Here is a 27700-nt window from a genome sequence, read left to right on the forward strand (position 1 = left end):
CAGCATCATGCATATGACTGAAATAAATGAACGGTTTAGTTCATGGCCGTTGTAATAGAAGGTGGGCATGAAGTGGAGATTGGTGGAACAGGGGCCCGGCACTGTTATAAGTAGGGAGAAAGGTGGTGATAATTTCATGGGTGCCAACCTAAGGGTGGGGGGGGGGGGGGGGGGGGGGGGGGGGGGGGGGGGGGGGGGGGGGGGGGTTTCCAATATGCTTCATGCCTTCTATGTTGGGCCTAGAGCATTATTCTTTCAGGAGGCTCAGAATTCCTGGCTACTCCCCTACAGGGCCCATGTGATCCTTTTTCTCAAGTCCCAATTTGGACATGTATGTGACCAGGGGAGAACCAATATTGTCTTTTCTTATGACAAAGTCTGCATGGTTTGTATGTCTCCCTGTCCTCGGTATCTAAATATGAAATATTTTATTATCATCAACAGCGATTCCTACATTCAACCTTCCAATCCTGTTTCTTTCTAAATGAAGGAGACTTAAACTCTGTACTCCTCCTGCTGGAAAAATGATATACAGCCAATTAGTGACTGTAACATAGAAAAACATGATTTAGCTTCTGTGTGTGCCAGGCCCATGTGTCTGTTAAAGAGAAAAGGATACAAAGAGATTGGTAATACGCACCTTCAAAAGAACAAGCCCAAATGAAGAATGTTTTTGGTTCACTGGTTAACAATAGTTACCGAGAAGTACTTCTTCTCGCAGATTTGTGGACTGGGCACTTGTGTAACACTCAGTTTCCTGTCTGTAATGTGCATTGTCATTGTCACGAGCATTCATTCAATCAGCTTTGGAGTAAGTGACTCTTGAGGCATGGTTGAGGCTAACTTGGCTGCAGTGGGTCCTGTCCAATTTTTCCAAGTGAACTGTGACTCATAAGCCTCTCACCACTGCTCCTCCCCATGTTTCTTTGGAATGACAGTCCACTCAGAGGGACACTGAAGGACAGCATGCTCCACATTTTGTACCTCTCTGTAATTGATGTGGAAACAATTGCTCTTCTGATCTGGCCTACATACTCAACTCAAAGTTCACTTTCCTTTTCAGCATTATGGTCCAGGTGATATCCACCTTCTCAGTGCTGGGGGTCCATCAAGAGATCTGATCCCCTCCTATAACATTCACCGCTTGAAAATACAAAAAGGAAGGCCTGCTAACCAAATTAGAACTGAGACTGACAGCTGAAGACACTCAAGAGAAGACTCCAGGAAGTCGTAGACCGCATTCCTGACCAAAAATGAGTATAACAGTTGCTTTATTCTGGACAAAATTGAAACACAGTGGGTGAAAACAAAAGATTATGACTGAGATCACAACAAACATTCTCCTTCTGATAAAACACACAGCTCTTCTACCCTGTGAGCTTCACCCTTCCAAAAGTGTAGGCTAAACAGCCACCTGACTGTGGTTGGCTCTCACCACCTAGATCAATCTCAGTCTCGCCTGGCTTACCATTTAAAAAGGCGGAGAACTGGTCTCACCAGTTTTTAGAACAGGAGAAAAACGTTGCTCTTCCTGAACTAAAATGTAAATCTTCCTGTTTTGAAGGTTTCGCAGCCCTTAAACATGTGGCCAATTCTTTTATTCACGGCGATAACAGTCGCATAACCAAACCCAGATATGAAGGGTAGATGTACGTGAATAACATGTTCTGCGTAGGCTATTTCACTTCCGATTGTATAAATTTCCTTGGCATGTTGGTCGTTGTGAGTTTTCACAACCCTTATGTGAAGCACTGGATCCCAAGTCGGAGACTACATTGACTTCAGTAATAATAGCCGATAAAATGATCATGACTGGTTGACTTGTTTCGCATATCCATTCACTGCAGTCCAAATAATTATTTCTGCCCACAAGAAAAACGAACTTGTTGACCTTATCCAGAACATTCAGGCTAGTGCGCCTACAAATAATAAGTTAATTCGCTTTCTTAATGTAATGTAAATTGCTCGTGTGCAGATACCCCACCCACAAGGGCGTAACCTTGTTTATTTTAAACTTGTACCTCAAGCCGTACACCTAACAGTCAATGGTATGAGGATGGCGAGCACCCGGGTCCCTCTTGTCTCTCAAGTTAATATTTAATTCTAATTAAATTAGACATTCGTGATAGGAGAGGGACCAGCGGCTAGCCAAATAGGCGTATTTATTATTTAGGCTATATTTAACCATCCTGACGCTTAAAACGTTTTATTTATACAGACTATATGCATTTTTGCCTTTTTATTTTGGTGAACGTGGGTTTGTACGTACCAAAACTGAAGTACCACCGAAAACAAGAGAAGTGAGTAAAGAAAGTTCATAATTAAGCAGCGTTACCAGCGGGTGTAAAAAGTAAGTAGACTTTTTGCTTAACGTTGTCTCGTAATCACGATGTGGTGATGATAAGCGATTTTCTATGCTTTCCATTTCATAACCAATGTGTTACGGTAAACGTAGCCTACAGTGGCGGAATGTTTGAATCGTTTGAATGGTGGCATACATTATATAATGCAATTTCAATAACAGATAACGAAAGTGAATATGATAGCATATATGCAGGTGTATGCACTGAACAGGACAGGAGACCCCCCCCCCCCCCCGATTTTCAGGTTGGCCTACCTAAAACCTGTTTTCATGTGTTTTAATATGAATTCAGTATGAGTGGAGTTTTTTCCAAGCATGTGTAAATGCGCGCAATGCAAGGCAAAGTGTTATCAACGAATTGAATATTTCACTGGATGGTAGGATTACTTTTTTAAAATTATTATTATTTTTTTTTTTTACCACATTTGCATTCATTTATAATTACAAAAATATCTGACGTTGTGTGCTGCACAAGAAGTTAAATTAAGCTGAGCAGTGGTAAAGGAGTTTATATTATTTTTATATTTTTTCACCGTCTATCAATGCTCGCTCAAACCTTTGGAGAGACTTGGGGTTTTCTCAACATGCTGCACTAGGGCAGGGACGGAATTTTCGAGGCATTTTCACATGACGTCATTGGAGTAGCGTCACATACAGTACACAATGCCCTTTACTAGTAATACTATTTCCCTACCGGAAACCAAAGACAACATTCCTAAAATTATTTGACAGTTTATTTAGTCAGACCCATCAACCAAGATCCTATTAGCAACAATTTAACAACATAATTTTGCCCACCAGTTCAACCACTTTTGCAATACTTTTTAGCACATTACATGAGAAAATATTATTTTTTTGTTGTGAAAAGTTGGCGAGACTCTGTCTTGGTGTTCAGGTGAAAACACAGCTACATTTGGTTGAAAAGTTTTCTAGCTGAGTAGGAGGTAGCCAGGCCTTATACAGGTAAAATCTGAGCTATACTGGGGTCAACCAAGTCTGTTTATGTCAAAAAGTCTCTCAACCTATATTTCCACCCTTCTTGATGTCTAGGTTCTGGCTTTTGCTCACTAGGATCTATCTATCATAATATAAAACCGGATATAATTTGTATACCTGTACATGCAGCCTCAAGCCAAAACACATAAATCCATAAGGAAGATACCCTTCAAAGGAAGAATACACGTTGACTCTGATTTAAGTGAATAAAACCTTCCGTTCATACATATACATCAGCAGACTTTTAAAAAAAAACTTGTTTTCAGAGTACAGAAATACATATTTTAATCTTGGATGTAAACACAGTCTGCATTTGAGACAGAAAAGGTGTTTTAAATTCATAGAGTGAAGAAGAACGCAAATTCGAGTGTGCTCTAGTGTCATTAGATTTCACCCAACTCCAGAACAGAATGTCTTACAGTAACCCTTCTTCTCTGTCCCTGTTTGAGTAAAATGACCTATAGTGATTTTTGATTTTCTTCTTGGGGGCTGTAGAGACCAAACACAGAGTAACATTTCTTTTGGCTCCTTGTCACCAGTCAAAATATCCCAGAGATTGTAAGAGTTGATGTATGGATTTAGATAACCCCTATGCTTAGAGGGCTGGACTCATATAAATTCCATTAGTGTTCAGTTAACACTGAACATATTACTTTGTGAATACCACGCTGGACTATTATTCAATTAATGTCTGTACTTAAATCATAATTTTTTTTCAACTTGAACGCATGCAACCAAGAGGAGGAACAAAGCTACTTGTACGAGTCCTTGTATTGTTTCATCTGCACTCCTGCCATGCCCTGCTGGAGGGCTTACCAGCCTGTGCCATCGGGCTACTGCAACTGCTCCAGAGTGCTGCTATTGGTCTGGCCTTCAACCTGCCAAAATTCATGCATGCCACCACCACCGTTACTGGGTTTCAGTGGCTGCCTGCATTCAGTTCAGATCTCTCGCACTGGCAGACCAAGCTGCAAACAGTACTGCCCCTGCCTATCTTCAGACAATGATGACTGTATACCCTCCAGCCAGGCCTCAGTGCTCAGTATCCTCCCATCAGCGGGGTGCCTCCTAGCTCCCAGTAGCTGCACCCTCCAGCCCCAGCTCTTTTCTGCACTCATACTCGGATCTTAGAATAGCCTTTAGTCTATAGTCAGTCAGAAAGGCAGTTTCACTGGCTGTTTTGTTTCCAAACTCACCTTTTCAAATTACGCATCAATTTTTGAAAATAAAGAGAAAAAAACAACTAACACTTCCCTCCATTTTGTGCTCAGGTCTTGAGATGATCACCTTGACGGTGGCACAGGCACGATTGTAACTCTACCTGTCTCTAGCATTTATGGTGCTTACCATGTGAAATGCACTTTTGTAAGTCTAAGAAGCATATGCTTTATGATTAACTTGTGAATGAATAATGCAGTTGCCTGAACTTGTCAACTAATCACCTCTTTTTCCCATCTTCCTTCCTTCTCACTTATCCATGATGGTCCCACCCCCTGTGCCCCGTTCCTGTCTTTCCTCTAGTCTATGGCTCAATGCAGACGTCGGACCTTGCTGTGCGTGTGCTTCTCCTTCGCGCTGTTGGGAAATATCTTCATCTACGTCACGGTGTCAGTCTGTAAGGCCATATCAGAGTCCCCCGTCACCATTCACATTGTCCCTGATCGTTTCATTGCCCCTGGGTTGGACAACTCTTCTGCTGTGGCATCCCACCCAATCAAACCCTTCTGGGACCTCCACCCAGATGGGGGTGCTTTTTGGAACAAGCTTCAGATCTCTTGGGACCGCAAAAGCAACCCCATCCTGAGAGAGACCATGGCCTTGAGCGAAGATGCGGAGGAAAGTGTGCTCTCTCCGGCAGGCACCGACTGTAACTGGGTTCAGAGCTTGAAATTGCGCCCCCCGAAGTTTGGAACCTGGCCTGAGCAAATACAGGAGTTTGTCCTGTCCATGCACTGCAGGGAGTACCCACTGCTGCTGGGCCAGCCCGAAACATGTGGCAGCGAGGGCGAGGAGGCGCCAATGCTGCTGATGGCCATAAAATCGCAGGAGGGGAACTTCGAGAACAGGCAGGCAATCAGGCAGACGTGGGGGCGAGACGGATGGGTGAAGGGTCTGAAGGGGAAGGGGGGAATGGTGCGCCGCGTATTCCTCCTTGGCAAACAGGATGCCTCCGCAGGACCCTTTGCAGATGTGTCGGATCTACTGGCTCTGGAGAAAGGACTCTACCGTGACATCGTCCAGTGGGATTTCCAGGATACGTTTTTCAACCTGACGCTGAAGGATGTGCTGTTCTGGCACTGGTTCTCCCACCGCTGCCCGCGAGCCCGCTTCGTCTTCAAAGGCGACGACGACGTGTTTGTGCGGACTCCCGTTCTCCTCGATGCCCTGGGCCAGGAGGAGCAAAATCCGGGATCGGCACGGAAAATGAGTGATTTCATTGTCGGTGATGTGATTAAGAATGCAGTCCCACTTCGCGAAGCCCGAAACAAATACTACATCCCCGAGAACTTCTACCACGGGCTTTACCCTGCGTATGCAGGCGGGGGAGGGGTTGTGTACTCGGGGGCTTTGGCTTTGCGTCTGAAACAGGTCTCCAGGAGTATGCACCTGTTCCCCATCGACGATGTATACCTGGGTATGTGTCTTCAGCGGCTGGGGGTCAAACCCATCCACCACCCTGGCTTTTTGACCTTTGACTTCCCAAAGGGAGAGAATAAGCCCTGTGCCTACTACTCTATCCTGCTGGTTCACAAAAGGACCCCCAAGGAAATTCTTAAACTGTGGTGGGAACTGAAAGTGCCACATCCAGTGTGTGTCAACAATGTAACAGGTTTTCATGATGATTCTGTGAACCGAGTTTCAGTAACCCGCCCATTAGCCCCCAGAAACATTTGGCCAAATGTACATCCTTTTTCACTTTAACTCATAACTTTAGTCTGCCTTTACCTTTACCATTAAGGCATGGCTATTTTTATTTATTTATCAGAACAGTCTCAGCTACATGAACAATCCATGAAACCATGTTATGTCGTTGTATTATGTGTGTGAACTGCAATGAAAGACCCAAACAAATTCAAGTAGAAATACTTTAAAACCCTATTTTTATCCATGTTTTTGTCACACCTAGGTCTTGTGTGACATATTTATATTATTCTAAGCAGACCCAATGGAAAACAAAACCATGCCAAGCATCAAGCTATAGACATCGAACAAACAAACTACATACAGCTACATGTGCTAGCCTAACTATGCGAGGCTGCAAAGAGGCACCTGGCATTCTTTGCACATCCATGTACCCCTGCCGTGTGGCCTTGCAGTATTCACTGTTTCTGTGGCCTGTTGTGGTCCGTTTTGATTTTCCTTTTTCTTCCTCTGCTCCGTGTTGGTGGAGGATACTGGCCTCCGGATGCTGAAGCCCAAGGTGGTCACAGCCCAGTGGCAGGTGCTGGTTCTGGTTCTGGTGCTGGTGCTGGTGCTGTGGCTTTACCCTGAGAGACATAAAATAGACATTAAAATGTTGTTATGGAATGCTGAGACTTATTTTACTAAATGTATGAAATGTAAGTAACAAAATTGACTGACTCAAAATGAGATATGAACAGCAGCCAAAAGCAAGGTTTTAGCTCATTAAAATGTCTCTGTGCTTGGGCATTTACCAATGTAAATAGTATAGTTGCAGCCATGTTGCATTAATGATGATAATATTGATATAATATTAATTTACAGATGTATTGGTGTGCTGTTCCTCTTTAATGAGATGGTACACATTAATGCAGATTCTCTGTTGACTGAAGCTTAATATTGCTTTTATATTCCTTAGCTCCGCATTATAGACTTTGAAGGAGAAAATGAACCCAGAAGTGATCCGTTTAATTTGGCAATATATCTAGTTGTCACTTTTGCCAAAAGAAGGCACACTATTATGTCGCAGGGAGACATTTGCTGAGTCGGAAAAAACAGAGATCGAACATGGAGGTGTGAGCCAGCCCTTTTCTCCTTACAGCAATGTTTATATTATATTTTATTTTCTTTTTCTATTTTCACATATTTAAAATGTTGTTTTTTTAATTTTTTAATTTGCAACAACAAAGACACAGGAATTACAGACAGATAGGAAGGTAAGGGTGCAATGTTTATATACAGTAAGGTCGTTGACTGTTCTTTGACCAGGCTCAACTGTGTTTTGCAGTTTCTGGCCATCACCCCACCCAGAGGAGGCAGGAATCTAAACAATCTTGATTTTCTTCCACTGAAATCACTGTGTTGTTTGTGCAAATTCCATGCATAATGTTAACTACATATTCATTTTTATTTACATCTTATTCAATTAATTTATTCACAAAGTTCACTTTTGCTTGTTAAAATTTAAAAGGCTTTGATCTTATGCATGATTTTGGTCATCCTTATCATAACTTTTACTTGTGAAACAACGAAGCCTAATTGAAGATTTTAATTAATCCATTTCATTCAATTTCATGGATTTACATTTTGTCTCTGAAATGCAGGAAGTGAGCTATACACGTGACTGCAAACAACTGACATCTGATCGCAGATGATGTATATCTAGCAGATTTAACAATGTTTTTTTCTTTTCTTTTTTTAAGTGATATAGTTAATTCCATAAGTGAGAAGCAAAATAGTTTCAATACACATAAAAAAATTTTTGTATAAAACTTGTGTTAACTAAACGGTGTCTAGTTTCAGAAATAAAAGTCATTATATGCTAAACTGGACTTCACGTTGTACTAAGTTTGAAAACATACGTTACGCACATCATCCAAATTACACGAGTTTCAAGAGTTTCAATGGACATCAAATCAGCCTTTTCTTGGTTTCATTGTGGCACACTTGTTGTACTTAAAGCTATTTCTTTGCTGTTTTACTGTTTTACTACATTCCTAAACATAGTCAGGAGACAACATTTCTCATTTTGCATGAGTTTAGTAAAAAAAAACCTTTATACATTTATCTCCAAAACATCATGAAATATGAAGTATAATCTGCCTGTTATTGAAGATACTAATTGAATTTACATTTAGGACGACTACTGTGGAACAATTGGTGGTTTAACAATCAGTCTTTTTTTCAGTTCAGACTAAATGACAAACATTTAGGGGATGTTACCAGTAAGTGTATATGTGACAAAAACTGTTGTAGCTGGGATCTGGTTCAACCTGATATTGCTCAATGGCTTCCTCAAGACTAAATACATAATTGGAAGTACTGTAAAGGTAACATTTAATTTCAAAATGTGTTATTGTGTGCATGATTCTTAGAACAGAATAACACATTTGGTGCTTCTTAAACAGGCCTAGCAAACAGAAACTTTGGAATATTTACCTAAGGTGTATGACTGGCCTGTTTGTACTTAAATATCCAAGAAGCAGAACCTGTATTAGAGACACTGTCTGTACCTCCCCTAACCTTTGTTGGCAGAGATTGTTCTTCTGCTGAACTTGTTTTTTAATAAACAGATACTGGGTCAGGTGTCCATATTGGAGTGACATGGTGTGGCATTCACACTTAGAGCAGCAATGTGCCATGTGATCCACCCGGAATCCTGGCTATGACAGTGCTGAGATGGTCAATAGTGCTGCATGGTGGCAGACAACTGACTTGATTGTTCCCCACAGAGGGCCCATCGCTCGATAAGGACTCCATCTGTCAATCAGGCTGTCGGCACCGGCTGCACCGGTTCAGCAGGTCTCTGGTGGTGGAGCCGCAGAATGTAGCTGGTGGCTTGCAGAATGAAAAGAAGCAACAGGATTCGGTAGGCGTGTTAGAGGACGCACATATAGTATGCACCCTCCCAAACTGTTGGTGGATGTTACAGAGAGGTGCAGGCCTACAGACGTACAGTACTGTTCTAATTGGACACCCCCAGTTTGGTCATAAAAGAATGAGAAATACAAAGTTGTTGAGAAATAAGGGGATGGTGTGATTGACTATACTGTGGATTTTAATGCACGATTCATGAGTGTATTATTAAAATGCCAGGGAACTTGATCTAATTCATACAAGCCCATTATATAATTTATTAATCAAACCATCTGCACTGTCTGTTACAGACAAAATGAAAAATAAAACATTTTACATCATATATACAGGAATATACTTGTACACTCATTCATAGAGGTTGTAGATGATAACAATGTATCTGGTTCCTTTTCCATGCAACTAAATGTAAAGTTCAAAGAAAAAATTCTTCGTTATTTCAAGTACACAAAGGCATTATGTTTAAGGTTTTTGTAAGATCACGATCGAGCAGCATTATACAGTTCACGCATGGTAATTGACAATTTCCTGAATAAATGACCAGATTTATGAAACAGTATACGGATGTATTAACATCTTCAGGGAAAGAGGCTCAGCTATTAGTCTTTTCCACCCGTAATGTTCTGCCTGCTTTCTTCCTCATCCTCCTCTTCATCTTCATCAGTTTCTTCCTCACTCTCACTGTAGTGGTAGTTGATGCGGTTTGTGTTGACAAAAAGGTCGCTGTCATCCTCTTCTGAATCAGTCATCCCTCCATTCTCTTCATTCTCTTCCTCTTCTCTCTCTTCCTGCTGCTGGGCCAATCTTCTTTCCTCCAGGGTGGAGTCCTCACAGAAACCGTCTGGCCTGAGACATCGAGTAAAAGAAGTCAAAACTTACATCCAACAAGCACGCCATTTTTATTCCAACAAAATAAATAAGGAAAAACATGTATAAATATATTTTTTTTAAACTTAAAACTGCTCTTCAAATAATTGCGTACACTTTAATTTGTGATAAATATGTGACAGTATGACATTAAGTTATGTTGTCCAGTAGGATTTTTTTTGTTCTATTGGCTACAAAAATACAGGAAACTCTTCAGCAACAGAGACAGACAACACTTCCTTTACAGGAAATTAAAATTCCATTCAACACAATGCTCTCTTAATGTGTAAGCAACACTGTGGCAGTGTAATAAAGGTTTCAATAACTCTGTATTGGGATTTCACCATCCATAATGGCCCCAGTATACAATAAAAAGCTCCACTATGCACAGACAATATGCAACCTACTATTCTTTCAGCTGTCCAAATAAGCTAAAATTCAGCGTACAGTAAAACTGAGTAAGCTTCTGCCAAATAAATGTAATGGGATGCCCTATTCGACGGAACCCTTCTGTACCCAAGACAGCACATTCACCAATTGCCACAATCACAAACTGCCATAGTCAGATTCAGTCCAAGACCATGGGGCTCATCCATGCACCACAGTGTGCTTCCGTAACTGAATGAGCCATGGGTATGAGCCATAAACAGCTTAACAGACGGGTAATGAAAACAAAAAAGGTTTAGCATTTTAAGTAAAATGACACGTTCCCACCCCTAAAGTAAGTCAATTGGGACAGTGTCAGGATGGAAAATGAGAGGTTTTACCAGACTCCGATTGTCTGCAGGTGTCGGATGTGGTCCTTGTAGAGAATGGAGGTGATCTCTCCCTTCACCTTTTCTCCTTCTTCAATGGGATCAACAATGACAAAATCACCTGATAGAGAGATGGATAGCATCAGTGCCACTTGCCAAAGACTAACTGATTGACCGGCATTTTTTAATATCAAGATAATCTACAGAACAATCTCCTGCCTTTGCAGCCTGAGGATTACGCAGGGTTTTAGACTATTTGTGAGATATTCTCAACGCTTATGTTAGACAGAATTAAAAACATAAGCAAAATTATAATTATATATGCCTAGTAAATCTTAGTAGAACCACTACATTTAAATGGATAGCATGAAGGTACTAGCCTCGGGTAAAAGAGGTGATCTAACACAGCATTTGTAAAATTCACCACCCCAAATCCGAAGAACCCAGTTACCTCTTTTGATCCAGATATTCTTACGGAATTTGGTGGGCATGCTGACCAGGAAGCGTTCACCATTTGCAGTTACTGCTTCGTGAAGGTTATTCCCAGGACTCCCTACAACCTAGAGGAAAGCAGAAATCAAGGCAGGTCCTGCACATGCATTCTATGTGATACATATTGATGACTGACTTGTCTGACTTTTCAAAATAAATAGCTAAAGGCACATGATGACTCACCCGAACAATCTGCTGACTTTCAGTGGGGGTGACGAAATCACCCAACACCTCCTTCACCACGTGCTTGCGTTTGGTGGCCTGCGACATAACTGAAACTGGCTTTGGTAGTCCTTCACGTTGGGGGCTGTAAAACTGGTATAAATTCTTCTAACTGAATTTCCCCCAGCTGTGGAAAAAAAAAAATTACAACATAATTGAAACACACCAAGACTTCATCAACACAAAATATTATGAAACAACATTAAATGCATATATAGAGGCTAGCTATCTCTGTAGACTATCGAGCGCCACATGTAAATGTAATCTTAACTATTCACTTCAAATACAATAAAGCACATTCAGGAACTGATGATTGCCATAAAGTGTAACCCTCAAAAAATGTGAGTCTAAATCAGAAGAGTTGGTTATGATAAAGATTAGCCAATATGATGCCAATGGTCTGCATCTTGCCAGCAGCAACTTCAGCGTCGTCTAGTTTCTTTATAAAAATGAGTGAGTTAACTAATGTTAGCATAAATATAGCTACGTTAACCTGTCAAGAATAAGAAATGCCAAAACATTAATAAACACAAACGTGTGAATGTTTCTTGTTTTCTCTAGCTAGCCAACTAGTAAAACAACTCACTACGTTGTTTTAGGTTAGCTATTCTAGTCACACAAGTAAGCTAATTTAGCAATCTAACGTTACCTTGAAAGACGAGCAGGCAGTTGAAGAACGCAGAGCTCCTATTAATGATCCTTATGAGCGTGTACTGTTTTGTTATTAGATGTTACAGCAATCCTGAACAATTATAATACCTGGACTTGTTTATAACAACAAGAGAACTACCTCCTATTTAATAAACGACTAGAATTAACGCGTGCAAAAAAGCAGTGCGGTCAATACCACTGAGTTTAACTTCCGGTACACCACTGATATCCTTCCTGGCACCAAAATATTTTTTTACAGAATATATAGGTAATTGTCTTCGTATTTAATATATTTTATTATGATTTACTTGTGTATGAGCCTGTCGTATATCTTAAGAAGGAAAGATTTCACATGAACTGTAATCAACATTTGTTGAGAATCAATAGAACCCGATACAACCATAATTGTTTCAGTCAGTGAAATTTTGCCAAACGGAACAGAAACGGAAATATATTGGCGGCGGGAACCGGAAGTAATGTTGGAAATTTTTGAGCGAAATTGCGGACTAGTCTGAGCGGACGCTTATTAACGCTTTTATAATACAGGTAAATGACCACTGCATAAATATGTACCCTGTATTGTTTGAAATTTATGTTGCTGCTCTAGAAAGTAATACTCTCTTCGGAAATGTTTGTTTCTAAGCCAGTAGCTACCTTGCAAAATTTTATTGTCACGCTAGCTAATTAACGTTAGCTTTTGCTTCCTTCTCCGGGTAGCCTTGTGTGATCAGTATGAATGAAATTTGTATTACAAATGTGTTAAAATGTAGCCAGCTATTCCTTGATCTTTCACTGAATTACTTACTTTGATGCTTTCCTGTACCCAGCTAGCTAGTGTTATTTGGCTTTATTTAGTTGACGGGGTTCTGATCGTTTACATGCTGGCGTTAGCTAGCTAACAAGCGTGGTTAGTTGTTGCTGGATTTGAACTGTATCCTGCACAACTAACGGTAGAAATATATGGCCTATTAGTCTAACGTTAATTCGCTAAACAGTGTCTATATACTGTCATACTATGATACATAGTTTGTTTACACACCACAATTTTATTTGAGAAGCAGTTCCCCATTTGGCAAGCACATCATTGTTTCGTGTCACCACACATCTACCGTTAGAAAGCCAACATAACCCACTAGATACTCGCTAACAGTCATTTAGCTACTAACTTGGTTTTCTTACAGATGGTTTTATGTCAAGAAAAGTGCAGATTTCTCTAGTTCGCAGTGATGTTCCAAAGTACATAAATATTGCTAAATAGGTGGAGAAATGTGTTCAAAGGTGTCGGTTGCTTGATAGTGAACTGAAATATTGTCCAAGATTCAGGAATAGAAAGCAGCCGTTGTTGCCTTTTGTACACCGGCTGAAATGGGGCTATGTGGGTTGTAGTTCACAAGCGCCTCAGACGTGAATCGGTGTGCCTACACTGTTGCAGGAGATTTAAAATGTAAAATATCGGGGAGGACAACGAAGGCAGTTATTGACCAAGGACTAGAGCTTACTAACTCTTATTGTGATTGCTTACCATGTGAAATGCACTTTTATAAGTCGATTTTATAAGTGGTTAAAGGCGTCTTCTAAATGACAAAAAAAATTAATTGTCGTTATAATCGATTTTTCAGTAAGGATCCGGTTGTTTTTATGTTTAGGGCGGAGAAGGATATTATGTGTTACAAAGTACCCACGATTTAATCGGCCCTGTTCGTTTCACGTAACCAAATATCAAGCGGACCTTTGGACAGATTTTGGCGGGAGTACAAAAAACATAAAATAAATAGCAAACTTGTCGTTCATAGTTTTGCTTTGATGTTGCACTCGGCTACACAATGCATAAATAAACTGTCGTGAACATTAATCAAGACTGCTTTCACTTAAAAATTTGGCTGGAGGTAGGTCTAACGTACACAAACGATCACCGAACGAAACGCCACATATTGCTAGACCGATAGCTCGCTTAGGTCTGCACAACGCGTCAAACAAAAACACAAAAAGAGGCATGGTTGTGCACAGCGGCTCGCATTGTAGTAGGTTAGACTATTCGTATGTTTTGAATGTACAAATTTTTCAGCTCATCACAGAGCTAGGAATTTGCCTGCTTGGGTTGCTAGGTAGAAAGTAGTGCTACAGCCATAACCTGCATATGGTTCCGAGCAGTGTCCACATGTCCGGATCTTTGTGACTGGTGCAAACACGCCAAGGCAAAAAGTTTGGCAAGTCCAAACAATGTAGGTGTGAAAGCGTAACCGTGTGTGGCTAGCCTCCCGAGGAGCTAACAACCGTTTCCAGCATGGGAAGTGTGGGCTCGGCAAAACAATTATACTTATGATATGGCCAATTCATCTATAGTTGACGTTGGCTTTGAAGGAGAAGCAACTACGTTATCCCAATTTTCTTCACGCCTCCACTCGTCTCCCCTGCACATACTTCTAAGTAGGAGACGAGTGGATATTGGGGTTGTGGAGGAAATGAGACCAGGAGTGAAAAGTAATGGGACGCGCCCTCCTGGTGTCATGGAAGAAGCGTCAAGTGTTCCTTTTAGGTAGGATGGCATAGTGGCGTGGTACACCAAGCCAGGTCAAGCCAAGCAAATTTTCAGGCTGTTTCCATTTGGTAGGGAAATGCAAGCAAAGCACAGGCGGTGGAAAATTTGAGGCTTGAGGATGACACTGTTGTTGGCAGCAACTGTGGATCGAAGGTATAACGCCCTCGTTTAACAGCGCTGTCAAAATAATTTCACTGGTGAGGAAAGTGTGATGTTGATTTTAATACAAGGTATCACTTCTAGTGAGGGAGCGCTGCAGAGACAAAGTGGCATCAGCCAGAAGTTTTAGTGGCCTCTGGCTTGTTGCAACAAAACGGTATGTTGATGCATTTTAGGAAGCTGTTGTTGTTGGAATATCATATTTAACCATTTGATATCTTGGTAGATGTGTTTTTTAACCGTGGAAAATTAAAAGTGAAGTGGTTCTACACCTCTTGATGGCACGATTAGCCAGTTAATCCAAAAGCAGCAAATGCACCATTGCTAAGTGTTGGATTTGGCTGTGTGCTTGTGTCTTTACGTATCACATCATTATCAATCACTTATCAACAAACAAAATAAACTTATCTGAATACCATTCAAATACCATTATATATATTACCACCAAAATTGCAATTTTGAAGTGGTGATGTGCTGTAGATGCATGCTAAGTTTGTTGAGGATCAGGCAAATATTGTAGAAGTACAAAAAATGAGAGCGCATGAATAGTGTAGCGGCTTTACCGTTTTCAAGCAAAACTCCGGTTGGTAGTTCTATTTGGACCGTTGTTATGAAAAAACTTCTGGTCGTTAATTCTATGAAAACAATGATACTATCAAGAAAAAATAGTTCCTTCTCGTTTTATACCATACAATTAGCACCAATTTTTGTCATTACATTATTTAATAAAACTGCATGAAACCACAAGTCAATCAAATTAATCTCCCTAGCACTGTCTTGCTTTTTAAATGGTGTGGTCGCGCAGTGTATACATAACGTCTTTCTAAGACCCTCTGAAACGGGTTTTGAATGCCAGCTAGCTTTATGATATGTTCGCCGTCACCTAGCCAATATTAAAATTATTGGTTTTAGGTTTAGAATGGCCTCACGGCATGCTTGTTATCCCGGCTACCTAGCCAGCTAGCTAGCTAGCTAACTATTCAGTTGTATTCAAAACAGCAGTTACTATAATCGCAATCGTTCACAAACATACGGATGAAAATGCGTAACGCCTATTCTACTGTCCAAATAAGGGACGATTCCGATTTGTAAAGCTTTTGTAGCACATTGATTTTAGAACTGTTAAAAGGCCAAGGTGTCCCTTTACTGAGAAATGATGCCCACCCTTGGACCAATCAGAATCGAGTATTCAGCCAAGCCGTTGTATAATGAACTTGTTGCCGGCCTCGGCACTAAATTGCGCACGGCCTGTCAATCTTTTCTCCCGTCTGCCGTCGGCACATGTTGCTGATGTAGGCTACTGTTTAATTTGCCAGTAGGCTACGTCTCATAATGACAAATTCCGGTTCGCATAAAATCAAAACGGTTTAAGCTCGTACACCGGACCGGCTAAACCGGAAACCTACCCAACCCTAGTGCACATTGTAATAGCAAGACCATTTTGGGACCAGATTATTTAGGGCTGACCAGGAACCCAATGCAATACTAAAGCAATACACTTTTGACGTATAAAATATGACCAAGAATGCAATGCTCACCCAGCTTTATAACTGTCGTTTTACTTCCTGCAGACAGCTGTCATGTCTTCGACATCTCAGAAACACAAGGATTTTGTGGCCGAGCCCATGGGCGAGAAGCCAGTGATGGCTTTGGCTGGAATAGGGGAGGTTCTTGGAAAGAGACTCGAGGAGAAAGGCTTTGACAAGGTGCGTGTGTAGCATTTCTTTTTTCAATTCACAATAAGCAGACACATAGTCATAATGCTGAGCTATTTTTGAGATGTCAGGCATGTGTATTCCTGGCATGACTCCAAGAACAATGTGTGTGCGTTGCGGAAAAAATGAAAATGGCCTTACGTCTGTACTCCCCCCCCCCCCCCCCCCCCATTCAGAATCTGGCTGATCTGCTCTCTCTTTCCTCTTCCCGTAGGCATATGTAGTATTAGGTCAGTTCCTGGTATTGAAGAAGGACGAGGAGCTGTTCCGGGACTGGTTGAAAGACACGTGCGGCGCGAACGTCAAACAGCAGGGCGACTGCTACAGCTGCTTGCGCGAATGGTGCGACTCCTTCCTGTAGAGCCCCTCGCCCTCTGCCAGCAGTGCCACGTTTCCACGGTCATTCTGTCCACATTCTCTACCTCCATCTCAAAACCGTGCTCTTCATCCACCATCTTTCACACTTCTGCAGACTGTCTCTCACTCGCAGTACCTCGTATCACAATATGTATGTATGTTGGACTTCGGTGTTCTGAAGGTGTGATGGAGCTTGGTTTGGATTTTTATTTCTGTCAGCCTTCGGTTGTTTGTGTACAACCTAATCTGAATAAGGCACATTATGTTCAGAAGTACATACACTGCCATTCCCCATTCTCCATTTGGTGTTTTTGCCTTTCCGACTGTTATTGAAATGGAAAGGGCTTTTTAAAGTTGTAGACATAACACTGGTTTTTAAACTGCAATGAGTTTCTTCTTGGTGCACTTGTTCTTGTATTACGGACCGTACATCCTCTGATGGTTTTAAACGACTTTGTGCTTTTACGCATCAAATGTCAGACTGCAGTGAAGTGATTTGGGCAATTGCAAGACTTCTGGTATTAATATTTTAGCATCGGTTAGATCTTAAGCTTTTCATTTCACACGTTTAATCTTCCAGCAATTTAAATTACTAGAAACAAAAGACAAATTATCCCAAAAGTTTTTCAGGCAATATTTTGCTGATTTCATGCAGTTGAACTAAGAGGAAGTGGTGGATAATGACCTGACACTGGTTTTTATTTTGTTTTTGTCTTTACTGTGAGATGGAGGGAAAATATGCTGTTAACATTTTTCTTTTTATTTAAAATTGTGGTCTGTAGTTTTTTTGTTGAGGCTGACATTTTTTAAAAAATAAAATCAAGCATAAAACTATTTTTCCTCTTCATTCCAGTCTAAAAAGAAAAATCACAGTCCTATGTGCTCATGTTGAGGTAGTCTGTTTGCCTGCAAGCGTGAAACCTTGCATGTCTGATGAGGCATACTGCCTTTGAACACGGTAGCATTTACACAAGACAACACCATGCTCAATGGGGGGAACAATAGGGTTTTATTCCAAGAAAAATAAAAACTGATTTCAGTCAGAGCAAATCACTGCAATGTGCTTTCTACAGACATTTGTTTGGGAACCAATAATATGACACTTAATTTCAAATGCAGAGGAAACACTTATTTTAATTTCTTTAAATAACTGAATTCACATTGCACATCTAAACAGGCCTACGAAAACCCAATATTATATATTGCACAGTAGCCTACAATTTGACATCTCGGAAAAGGAATGTCTGCCCATCTAAAGACATTAACAGTGCGTTATATAGAAGTAACAGATATTAAAACAGCCAATATATAATGTACATTGGATGAAATGGTAATTGTGTTATCACTAAACTCACTCCAATATATCCTCCTTTTCCCCTGAACACTAAACCAAGAAATGTCTTCTAGTCAAAGCATTGTAAAATTACTTAAATCTATCCTTAATCAGCAATTAGTCCCTTCTTTAAATTTTTTTAGCATATTTCTGTTTAAAACTGTAACGTTTTGTTTATCTTTCCAGTGTTTACTTGTTGTTCATGGTAACATCCCTCCACTGACGTCTGAGTCCAGATTTTTCTGGAGGGAGGCAGTACACAGCAGCTTTTGTGGCTGGTAGTGGGTATGTAAGTGAGTAGGTAGAACTTTTACTAGCCTGCAGCTATATCTGTATGCATGTCAGCCAGCGGTGCTGGTGAGCCATCACTGCAGATGGGCGTTGTTTAATTCACCACAGCAGAGGAGCACATCTTGTTTATCCCACACAGCCTGGACCCTCTGTAGAGGTAGTAATAGCCCTGCAACAAACACACACACACACAAAACAGCCACGTTTAAGACTTCAAATATTTGCAATGCAAGAATAAACCGTTACACAATAAGTTATTTTTGATCTTCAATTAAAAATGTATTGAAGGACCATTTGCTTTGCTGCCAATTTTCTTTAGTTATACCAAATTCCAAATGTATCGGCTGTAAGGAGGCATGTTCAGCTAAAGCCCTTATTCTCAGTGCCATGACAGTCCCACAGGGCTGCAGACAATTAGCCATAACTTTGACCAGGGCCAAGTGGGTTTTATTTGGCCCAAGTATTTTCTGCCTTGTTCAGTGACGGACTGGTACACACAATCTGCCACTGACACTGCATGCCTTAAGTAGATTATACCTAATTTGATCACGATTAATACTCTATTGTACTGTCATTTTGTGAGGCATGGTACTGTTAGTAGTGCTCTAGAATACACTTGAAAAGTGATGGGCCAAAACCCAATCTGACCTTCAAAGCTGCCCATTTCCTTGGAAAGCATGTTTTGTACCAGATGGGTGTGGCTTAACAAAAGTACTGCGGAAGTTTGGACAGTGGCTGGCCACTGGTAAGTTAAATTCATAGTCCTATGCATGTTGCTATGGGTACAATACTTAAAGGATTAGATGATGTCCCTTACATCCTCTCCATAGTCCTCGCCCCAGCTGTTCTTAATGGCCCAGAACGGGATCCCATTACCTGCATAGTAAGGAATGCACGTTAACACTGGTAAGAGCCCATTACCTTATTTGTGTTTAGTTTTCATGTACCTGTGACCACGTTGCAATTATATGTCTGTGAACATATAATTCAATTGAAAAGAAGCATGTCTTCTCCCTTTTTTGACCTACCTTCTTTAAATCTGTCTGCTTCTAAAATGATCCTTTTTCATATTAAATTGTCTACACTATACTAATTATCCTATATATATAATACATATTTTGCAAATCTGTTCACTAGCCTTATATTCAACATTTCTCACTCTTGTTTGTTAGCCCTGTTTTGGAGCCAATACTTGAATACCTGCAGTGAGTGATACTAATTATACTACTTGGATCTGGCATAGGGGTAAAATTCTTCATTTCTTGTGGCAAAAATATTCTACTTAATAAAGAGTTAGAATATACAGTATGAAGTCAGTTTCTTGCTATGGTATTACATGTAGGCCTGAGCTAACTCTGACCCACTGTACAGTTATGACGAATCAATATGAATGTGACTTGTGAGTGTGCAGGTATGCTCACGATGTCCATATCCCACGAGCAACACTGCATGGTCGATCATCCAGGGGTTGCAGAAGATCTTCAGGGGGTGGGACACCCCTTTCCTGTAGAACTGAGGAATCATAAGGGGGAGGAGGGTGAGATTCAGGAACAATGCAAGAGGCGGGTGATAATAGAATAGTGTTCATTTTGAATTAAAGTACCCCTCATTTCTCAAAGATCCACCCTTACCCTGAACATAAATGCATAGACAGCATAACATTTTGTGCACGTGACATCATCGGCAGCCATTACCTGCATGGCAAATGCATTGAGAGCCACAGAAACTGGTCCATTCTCTGCCAGCCACGCAGCAATTTCTATTCACAAGAAAGACATAAAACAGAAATGAGTGTGAGCCCATCTCTCCATAATAAATAGAAATCATTAATTAGTCCACTCTGAAGAGAATATATTAATCTGGGCTGTTTTTCTTGTACCCCCCCTCACCATTCTCATCTTTGGACAACTCCACAGAGCTGTTGATATAGGCCGCCACTTTGCCGGTGGAGAAATCGCAGTTCTGCTTGTGTCCTGTGTAGGTGTAGTCCGTCTCCGTCTCCAGACCGCCTACGGCAGACAACAGACAAACCACGGAGAGGAAGAGGGTTGTGTTACAACTCCAGAAATTCCCAATATTTCGATACGGTAGTGGTCTACAGTTCAGGTGCCGTGCGATTCCCTCTCCCTGCTTTCGTTCTCAAGCCCCTCCCTCCGTCTCCCCTTCCTTCTCTCACCGAGCTTCTCAATGGCCTCATAGGCGTTGGACGGCAGCCCACCCCCGCAAGCCTGGTCCAGCCTATCACAGTCCACCAGCTCTGTAACAGAGGGGACAAGCTAATTTAATGAGCCTTCTTTTTAGAGAGAGAGAGAGAGAGAGACAGACAGATTATATGTACCCACCTTGCTCAGAAAGAGAGAGCAGCTCTCCGCTCTTCAGAAACCACTGACCCTCAATGTTCCCAGTAACCGAGAAGGCCCAGCACGACCCACACATTCCCTGGAACATGACAACAACTCAATGCACACAAAGAATACAACACAACACACAGATGTAGCAAAATGCTGATAACGAAATGTAAAAAATGGAATAAAATTCCAATAGGACAGTGAAGATGATCAGACAGTCCAATATCACCGGGGCTAATTTGGCTATTAGCAGGCACATTTACATGTTCATTCAGTCAGTCAGTATGTAAAAAATACAGAAACAGAAATGAAATGTATAGCTTTTTTCATCTAATGAGTATTCAGCTCAATGTGATTCACAGCACAGATGTAACATTTAAAATATATTAGTTGAATTAGATAATTCAGTACATTTGAAAAGCATACATTATAAAATCTAAATAATATAACAATATAAAATAAACATAACACATGAATTGGTTAATTTCAGATCCCAAAACTTGCGGTAATTTCAAGCCATTAACCTTAATTTTTTAGGGTCAAAAGTAAAAACAGGAGAGAAATATTATAAAAGAACTACAATAATAAGTAATGACTTTAACCAATGATACGTCACCTGGTTCTTGACTGTGCCGACAGCTCCATGCTCCCTCCAGTCCCAGCTGGGGGGAGCTGGGTTGCGTGCGGGGGCCGCAGGCTTCAGAGAGCGCTGGAGGTTCTGCTGGCTCAGGAGGGGGTTCAGATACAGCGAACGAAACTCCTCCTCTACACACACAGAAATTATGTTAGTAAAAATCACACACTGAAATATGAATGGGCTTGGAGGATTTCAAGGTCCAATTCTGAGGTATGGCATATCCTTAAACATGCAGGGCAAATATAAATGGTGTGTACTGGCAGATCATTTACAAAATCTGCAAACAAACCTGAATGAAAGGTTTGTTCAGTGTTTACACATCATCCTTGAACAGTACACAAACACAATCTGTCTAATTTTTTTTAAGGGAACAAAGTTCTTAATCAGGAACAATTAATAATCTAGGAAAACCTTTACAATTAATAAAACACTTGAGTACCACTTGTGCCAATTTCAAAACAGAGGTAATGAATGTAAAAAAAAAAAAAAAAAAATTTTTTAATTTTTTTTTTTTAAAGTCTCTCGAAATCCTCCAAATCACTCTGACAGACAATCCCAGATCTATGACTGTTGCTGGGAAACTTAAATATGCGGGCAGAGCAGCGTGTGCACAGACCTGTGAGGTCACTGAACTTGGTGACCCCGTACTCTGCTGACCCCTGGTCCAGAGACTGCAGGATCTGAGCCGTCTTCAGGTTCTCCCGGAAGACCCGCAGCCGCTTGTTCGCCTCTGTTAGAACAAAGGCTCGTTTGAATAGGCATTTACCAGACTCTGTTATCAAGAGTGACTCACGTAACCGCATACAACAAGGTTAGAGGGACAGCGCTAGACCGTGTAAATCAATTAAGTCCAAGGCACGTCTTAAGTCTGTTATAGAGACAAGTGAGTCAGGTTTATGGTTATGCAAAAGAGCTAAGCTGGTGGTTAACTTTTGCATCCAGGGTTTATTTCTCCTGTGATTTTCGATTGCTCAGTGCAGAATAAAAGAATAAGGATCGGTCTCTGTCAGCAATATTCACAAAAAATATTACACCTTTTATATCAGCATGTGGATATTTCTCAGAAACTGCAGAGAGTGTAAGCTTGTATTGATATTCTGCGTTAGCCCAAATGTAGCCTTATATGTCTACTGTACATGAGTGTGTGCAAGTAAATTTGCACGGAAGCATTTCTCACCTTCCTGGCTGCTGTAGCTACGGTTGTATCTGGTTACAAACTCTTTAAATGCAGACAGCAGGCCCACTGACTCCTGTGACAGGACAGCAGGGACACAAACATTAGCGAGATGGCATCATTTCACAGGAAGAGGAAAAAATACAAACACTCAAACTCGCTAGCACTCTATTACCTTATCAGGCATGCTGGGTGAAAGGGGAAGAGCCTCGGTTTGGTTAGCCTCCTTGGAGGAAGCTGTGAAGTTATGTGAACAGAATTACTCACGTGAAGTTCCACTTGCAGAGTTATTTAAGCTGTGGTGGACAGAGTATGACAAAGAGGCAAGTCTATATGCGGTCACCACCACATCTGAACTCAGACAGATGTGACTTTTTGTAACCTGTGGTCTGTGATCAACAACCCCACCCCTAAGACAGCACCACTGCTTCACTAAGCATTGTGTTATTAGAATCATATGGCAAGCACTAACCTGCAGGCTGGCATTTCTGTTTGAGAATGGTGGACTTTCTCTGCCATGGGATGTCCCAAATTTCAAACACACAAACCTCTGTCTGGAGGGGTTAGGGCAATGTCGAAATAACAAAGACAAAAAAAAAAGTAAGTGGGATTTAGCGGAAAATACATTTACTTTTACTATGGATATCTGAATATATATCGACACCTTTAATTGTTGTGTATCTGGCAACATAAGACCTTTAAACAATTTAAAAACTGTATTTCGTATAACAAAATGAATTCAGAGTCATTTACCAAGGTTCTCCATTAGAGGTCAGTGTTTCCTTTTCGAATACAAAATGGGAGGGTGGCGAGCACCGTTATGGAATTTGTAACTGCAAATCTAACAAAACACCCTTGTCATTGCTTAGTAAGCAGTATTCTTACCACAGCCTAGCACAGTCTCATTCAGCGCGACCCCCTATACTGACAATATTGCAAATCCTCCGCGTCCTTCCAAACATAAAATGGACGGTACAAACTAATGACATGAAATTATGCTGTCGGGGTTAGCTGTCCGTCACTGTGGTAAGCAGACAGCAGGGAGATAAGTCTTCACTGCGTCGTCTATCCCGGTGACGATTCTGCCCAGTGTTTGCGTCTCGTGACATCGCACGAGAAAAGAGTACACAAACAAAACAGCACGCTCTTTAGTTTCCTCTTATATAATGTATGGAAATGCATTAATATCGCAAATTAGCCTGTATAATCCGGAGAAAAGAAACAATACGTAAGATATTCTCGTGCGTTAGCCATCTACTGTAAAGGAGAGACGTAAATGAGTAATGAATTAAGAGAAGCACACAGATACTACAAATTAACGATCCGAACGCCACTTCGGCAAGCGATGAGTTTCACAAATAGGCTGCCATTGGTTATCACCGAACAAAAATTCAGTATTTATCTTTTCACCTCATCGCATCTTTTTATTCTTTTCTAGTGGAAAAGTTGCCAGTTGCAGTTTGAGCTAAGGGTCATGTAAGCACATTAGGCCAACTGTATAAATCTGTAAAAACTCTGAACTTAAAAATGATTAAATTACTTAGCTGTGCACTTGTGCCCTAGTATGCGCAGCTCAAAATGTAAACTGAAGTCTGGTTGGATAAGGGCATCTGCTGCGCAAAGTGTAATAGTAGCTATTAAATGGTATACATATTAAATTTACAAGGTACTGTCTGTTATTTCAGTATGAATATTATTTTATTATCTATTATTATTCTTTATTTGGCATGCTCTTAAATCTTATCCACATTTAATTACTTAAGTAATATGGGCAGATACATTAAACATGTATTTCCAGAAGAAACCAGAGCAGCAACAACACAGGATTGGTAGGCTACAGTACAGAACCATCATCATTAAACTACATATGCATTAACACAAAAAACAGTCTTCAAATAACAATACAGTAAACAATTATCCTGAATAGCAATTTCATACATTACATCATATCAACATGCACATAGAGACTGGTAATAATGTATACGAAAGCAAAATTATGTTGGATTATATTGTTTAAATGATGCCAGACACTGATAAGTGTAATGGTGCACTTGCACCATACAACCATCCTCATGTTCACAGACAGTGATGATTTGAAGGACCCACACTACACATTTCAGGATTTACTTAAGGATGGAGATATCAGATTCTGGCTGCTTGATGCTGGATACCTGAATACACTTCAGACTACATGAGAGATGCAGGGCAATTCTTTATCTACATTTTATTCAATGGACTTAAGTGGACTTGATCCTGAGTTTGGTTACACTGTTGTAAGTCGCTCTGGATAAGAGCGTCAGCTAAATGCCTATAATGTAATGTAATGTAATGTAATGTAATTCTGCTGTTGTGACATTTACAACAGGCATAAAACTGAACCTCATAATTATCCTTGTTATCCAAGCTATGTTGGTCTCAGGGGGGGCATTGCAGTTGGGGGTGGGGGCCTATAATTTAAGAAACTTTAACTACTTTAACAGCCACATACAACTGCAAAACTGACCCTGACTGCAGCCGCACATTTTCAGTTGGCTTTTTGTGTGTGGAAAACATGTCATGTGCCTAAGAGATTCTTTGTCACAAGGTTGAGGTCATGTGACCAGAAGATGATCATAAGTGTAATCTCACTGGAGCTGGAGGATGTGGTGTGATGACCCGTTCAAATCCATGATCCATTGTCAGACACACAAATTTACAGACAAGCAGATACACAGACATTAACTCTTGCATAACACAGACAAATCATGTGTGTGTTTCATGACCTACATCACGCATAAAAACATAATGGCAACATAATGGACTAAAACCAACACAAAATTAATTTACACGTGGTCACATACCTAGCCGATACTTTCATGCAGCAGGACTACCACGCTTACAAGCAGGTGTGCAGTTTCCTCGCCTTACCTTCAGCTTGTTGGGGTCCGCATGGAACTCGCAGACTGCAGGGTCAGCCAACACAGTAGACTTCTTACATTCTGTGTTTCCCAGTTCCACCACAATAGTGTACTTGACCCCCTTCACCAGCTACAAATCACACACACGTGTCACAGAGTTCATAATAGTACTCATCTTCAAACTTACATATATATATAATCTACAGCAACCTGGCAAATTCTGAAACAATAGGCAATCATCTTTTTTTTCTTGTATTAATTACATTTAATGTACATATAAATTACATTTATATACAGTTCAACAGTTATTCATATGACTGGCTATCTGCAGTGCAAATATGATGCTTTACAGTTAATCAACTGTTAAGAAATCAAGAGAGTGACAATTTGCTTATGACAAAACAACACACAAGGGAAGATGATTAAATCCTAGAACTGGACTTCTTAGATACAGTGTTCAGTATAGTAGAAGATTGTGTAACAGAATTAAATCGAGACCTTGACCAATGTTGTGGATTTTCATTATGCAAAAGATCACCGATGTGTGCGCATGCACAATCGCATCTTGCAGTCGTTCTTTCTTTGTTTAGATACCATAGTGTACCTAAACTAAACTAACGTAGTTTAGATACCTTAGATACCATAGTGTATAAAATAGATGGCATAAGATGCATAATTTAATATTTTTCATTTGTAGCAAACCCTGACAATGACACATTGAACATAATATGCTTAGCAATCTGACTTCAAAATAAACGGTTTCAATGGCCAGCCTACACCGTATACTTCGGAACAGCGCCATGGGCTCTCCATAGGCAGTTAGCACCTGGTATCTAGCTAGCTAGCTGCGTCATTAAATTACAAAATAGTTAACTTACCTGTTTACTGGCTGATACGATTTTGCTAACTCTGCGGAGGTAAATGCCGTTAGAACCCGTATTGTAACGTCCCTCGGCAAACCTGACGACTTTCTGTAAAGTCGGGTCGGAGACAGACAACTGGACCGGCGATCCTGGTGCTCCAAATAAACGACGGTCCGGACCCTCATTCTGGCTTTGCACTAAACCCAAAACGACAACAGTAACAATGAACAAAACGTTGTTCCAGTGGCGACAATTGATCTCCATGTTGACGTCTCTGAACAGAGTAAGAATACTGATGTTCCCCTGCAATGTGTTTTTCAGAGGTAGTGTTGATGTTCCAGCAGCCTATTTATCTACATCAAGTTGGCGTTAAGCCCAGCCTTAAGCAACATGGCGGCGAGCAGGGTTGCCAGGTGATTTTAAATTACAGTCAGTTTTTAACGGGGGGTAGGGGGTAGGGCGGTGCGTGAACAATTCAGGGTACAGTTTTTCCACATTCCATCGCTTTGTGCCGAATCTGCGTCTGTCGTACTAGAAGATATAAGAATATATAATAATTATTTAGCCTGTTGTTGAAGAAAATACTGTAAGCGAAAGCTAAAAAAAAATATTATTTGTATTCAAATATTAAATAAGTTAAGCTATTGGTTATTAAATGAACCAAACAAAACATAATTTTTCATGAAACTTGTATAAGCATGGAAAACATCTCTGAAGTTATCTAACGAAATCTCCCATTTGTATGATATCTGCATCTCAACCACTTGACTTGCTATGAAGGAAGAATTCTTTCTGCCGCCTATGATTCAATTCGAAAACGCCAGTTCTTTGGAATATCTGTTATTGGCGAATTCTAAGCAAAAGTAGACGTAGTTGGTGTAGTTGTCTTTTCTATCAAAAAGCTGGGTAGTAATTTATGTGTTCATTGTCGTAAAAACATCTGTAAAAGAAAATAGGATCATCTGATTATTTTTGAAATGGAATATTGATTCATACAGTAGCCTACTCAAGACGCAGTGTAAAGTAGCCTATATTTTCCTATTCCATATCCATTATCAACCTGGTGTTAAAATACACACTTCGATTGTTATCAATGTTTAATATAATAGTGCATTGGTACAGTGTTTGGCAACTTGTTACAGATACTATACTAAAGAGCTTTGTTATAAAATATCACGGATCAAACATTATAAACTCTCCGACAACGTTAACTTAAATCCCCACATAAGGGGGATTTTGCTAGGTCTGGTAGCACTGCGGGTGCATC

The 27700-nt window shown here is 40.6% G+C and overlaps 4 protein-coding genes and 1 long non-coding RNA gene across 5 annotated transcripts; 2 read left to right on the forward strand and 3 right to left on the reverse strand.

Moving 5' to 3' along the window:
• The first annotated feature begins 2060 nt into the window (after positions 1–2060).
• On the forward strand, positions 2061–7765 carry LOC118222861 (N-acetyllactosaminide beta-1,3-N-acetylglucosaminyltransferase 2-like). Its single transcript, XM_035408760.1, has 2 exons — positions 2061–2350; positions 4880–7765. The coding sequence occupies exon 2, from the start codon at positions 4883–4885 to the stop codon at positions 6278–6280; it is 1398 nt and encodes a 465-aa protein (XP_035264651.1). The 5' UTR covers positions 2061–2350; positions 4880–4882; the 3' UTR covers positions 6281–7765.
• Positions 7766–9364: 1599 nt separating this feature from the next.
• On the reverse strand, positions 9365–12363 carry eif1ad (eukaryotic translation initiation factor 1A domain containing). The gene is made up of 5 exons (XM_035408761.1): positions 12119–12363; positions 11431–11596; positions 11207–11315; positions 10768–10876; positions 9365–9979 (listed from the first exon to the last, which is right to left on the reverse strand). Exons 2-5 carry the CDS (start codon positions 11515–11517, stop codon positions 9733–9735), a joined length of 552 nt encoding a protein of 183 aa, XP_035264652.1. The 5' UTR covers positions 11518–11596; positions 12119–12363; the 3' UTR covers positions 9365–9732.
• A 161-nt stretch (positions 12364–12524) lies between these two features.
• On the forward strand, positions 12525–17724 carry LOC118222865 (barrier-to-autointegration factor). The gene is made up of 3 exons (XM_035408762.1): positions 12525–12666; positions 16390–16524; positions 16748–17724. The coding sequence occupies exons 2-3, from the start codon at positions 16399–16401 to the stop codon at positions 16892–16894; spliced, it is 273 nt and encodes a 90-aa protein (XP_035264653.1). The 5' UTR covers positions 12525–12666; positions 16390–16398; the 3' UTR covers positions 16895–17724.
• Positions 17725–17876: 152 nt separating this feature from the next.
• On the reverse strand, positions 17877–26836 carry ctsf (cathepsin F). The gene is made up of 14 exons (XM_035408759.1): positions 26449–26836; positions 25581–25700; positions 23146–23227; positions 22849–22910; positions 22677–22749; positions 22116–22229; positions 21479–21627; positions 20857–20953; positions 20691–20771; positions 20404–20523; positions 20209–20273; positions 19936–20026; positions 19332–19390; positions 17877–18683 (listed from the first exon to the last, which is right to left on the reverse strand). The coding sequence occupies exons 1-14, from the start codon at positions 26695–26697 to the stop codon at positions 18609–18611; spliced, it is 1437 nt and encodes a 478-aa protein (XP_035264650.1). The 5' UTR covers positions 26698–26836; the 3' UTR covers positions 17877–18608.
• On the reverse strand, positions 18796–19321 carry LOC118222866. Its single transcript, XR_004764344.1, has 2 exons — positions 19027–19321; positions 18796–18886 (listed from the first exon to the last, which is right to left on the reverse strand). It is a non-coding gene; the product is annotated as an uncharacterized LOC118222866 (long non-coding RNA).
• Positions 26837–27700: the final 864 nt, after the last annotated feature.

The sequence above is a fragment of the Anguilla anguilla genome, chromosome 3 (genome assembly GCF_013347855.1).
Source record: "Anguilla anguilla isolate fAngAng1 chromosome 3, fAngAng1.pri, whole genome shotgun sequence".
In the NCBI taxonomy this organism is placed as follows: domain Eukaryota; kingdom Metazoa; phylum Chordata; class Actinopteri; order Anguilliformes; family Anguillidae; genus Anguilla; species Anguilla anguilla.

Bases quoted from the DNA above. Each gene is read 5' to 3' on its own strand.
- LOC118222861 (XM_035408760.1), top strand. From the start codon at position 4,883: ATGGCTCAATGCAGACGTCGGACCTTGCTGTGCGTGTGCTTCTCCTTC.
- eif1ad (XM_035408761.1), bottom strand. From the start codon at position 11,517: ATGTCGCAGGCCACCAAACGCAAGCACGTGGTGAAGGAGGTGTTGGGT. The intron at 10,877-11,206 runs GTAACTGGGTTC...TCTCTCTATCAG, and splicing joins GAATATCTGGATCAAAAGAG to GTGATTTTGTCATTGTTGAT. The intron at 9,980-10,767 runs GTAAAACCTCTC...TCGATGTCTCAG, and splicing joins CTGCAGACAATCGGAGTCTG to GCCAGACGGTTTCTGTGAGG.
- ctsf (XM_035408759.1), bottom strand. From the start codon at position 26,697: ATGGAGATCAATTGTCGCCACTGGAACAACGTTTTGTTCATTGTTACT. The intron at 23,228-25,580 runs GTAAGGCGAGGA...TAACCCCTCCAG, and splicing joins CGGACCCCAACAAGCTGAAG to ACAGAGGTTTGTGTGTTTGA. The intron at 20,027-20,208 runs GTAATGGCTGCC...ATGATTCCTCAG, and splicing joins TCAATGCATTTGCCATGCAG to TTCTACAGGAAAGGGGTGTC.
- LOC118222865 (XM_035408762.1), top strand. From the start codon at position 16,399: ATGTCTTCGACATCTCAGAAACACAAGGATTTTGTGGCCGAGCCCATG. The intron at 16,525-16,747 runs GTGCGTGTGTAG...CTCTTCCCGTAG, and splicing joins AGGAGAAAGGCTTTGACAAG to GCATATGTAGTATTAGGTCA.